Genomic DNA, 1,581 nt, shown 5'->3' with positions numbered 1-1,581 from the left:
GTCCCTGGGTTTGTTAACACCTCTTCCCTTCCCCCCACCTCCCCCTCTCCCATGTCCTCCCGGAACTGTCAGTCCCGTTGTTTTCTCCTCCAGATAGTTCATCCAGCCTGTCTTGATGTTGTTGCTGTTTTGTTGTACATTGTTGCTTGATTTTGCTCTGTCTTGTTTTTGTGCATGTTGATGTCTCCGCAGGTCTGCCTGGATAGGGCAGGCTGAGCATTTCTTTTGTAACTGCTGATGCTACTCTTATTAAATGCACCTTAAGTACTTAGAATCCTAGGCACACACTCACTCCTTTTCTCCTCAAGGCAGTTTGCACAATCCACAAGTTTTCATTTTAACAGTCCTCATTGCTAGAATCAATTTATCTTTAGGGTTTGCTCAAGTCAACATCAATCTTTCTGATCCTGCAAATACTTATTGTGTTGACACAATATCGTTTGTATCCATAGCAACTAAATGTAAATATTTTAAAAGTGTCTTTCCCCTGGAATGTCACTAAGTACAGAGAATAACTCTGTCAGTTCTGTCATGGGACTGGAGAGACAGTAAGCACAGGCCCTTTTATGGAACCCCACTCTTTTCAATAATAGCATTATCATTTGTTGCCCCACCATCACTATCCTTGATCTGTTCTCAAAGACATCTGACACCTTAAACACAGCCATTTTGAAGATGATAATGTTTACCTGACAGACTGTACTGGAAACCTCTGGCTTCCTACCTCTTTGTTAACAAATGGGCTCTTTCCCACAAATAAATCTTAACTGACCACAAGAAAGAAAAGCTTACTCAAGTAGGAACAACAAAAATTCCTTTATAAAAAAGTTATTCTTTAATTAAGCAAGTTAGGCTTTGATTAAATTTAAATTAAGAAAAAAGATTCTTTTACCTGATTAGAAAATCTCATGCTCACATTACGTTGATTCTGTAGTGGGACATAGCGCTGGATTGGATCAATGTCTTTAGGACTGATTAATTCATCAACTAGAAAGAAAGATAGTAAATAAAATTATGAAAAATAAACTTTTATATATGTACTATATTATCATTTGATCTCCCCTTTGACCATTTTCAAGTTGTTTTAGTTTAAAAAGAAAAAAGTCTAGGGGAAAAACATGTGGATTAACCCTCTGACCACAGACTAGAGAATGTGAACAGCCTTGCTATCATGCAGAGTGCATTGGAAAGTGGATTCTTGCAGATGCAGTCAGGTTAAAATTTAATACCTTGTCATTTGATCTCCCTTTTAACCCATTTTAAATTTGTTCTAGTTATCAATATTTTTCTGATTTCTTCTTGATTGAGGTTTTTCTGTTTTATTTTTGTTATGGTATTGGTATTGTTCCTTTTTTTAACTTTTCCCCCCTGCATTTGATATACAGGATAAATTGTCTATAGACAGTAATTGGATTAATGGTTTCTTGAGGGTAAAGGGAGCTAATAACTATGAGCACATGAAAGAATATGTCCTGAAATTGATTATGATGATTGTAAAACACTTTTGAATATTAATGAATATTAAATTGTATGATGTGTAAATTTTTTTTTTCAATAATAAAATTTGGCATAGTTTAGCCA

General features: G+C 35.4%; 1 protein-coding gene across 5 annotated transcripts in view; it reads right to left on the bottom strand.

Moving 5' to 3' along the window:
* PHKB (phosphorylase kinase regulatory subunit beta) overlaps positions 1-1,581 on the bottom strand; it is a 230,101-nt gene that overhangs the window by 85,126 nt on the left and 143,394 nt on the right. For all 5 annotated transcript variants that reach the window (XM_045293618.1, XM_004704694.3, XM_004704693.3 and 2 more), the window contains one exon: positions 893-987. In XM_045293618.1, the coding sequence (XP_045149553.1) occupies positions 893-987 (95 nt within the window). The remainder of the gene's footprint in view (positions 1-892; positions 988-1,581) is intronic.

This window comes from Echinops telfairi, unplaced genomic scaffold, assembly GCF_000313985.2.
Source record: "Echinops telfairi isolate 266 unplaced genomic scaffold, ASM31398v2 ScPeMD7_2291;HRSCAF=2852, whole genome shotgun sequence".
Lineage (NCBI taxonomy): Eukaryota > Metazoa > Chordata > Mammalia > Afrosoricida > Tenrecidae > Echinops > Echinops telfairi.
Note: the sequence above shows the minus strand (reverse complement) of the source record. Positions and strands in the feature narration are given on the sequence as shown.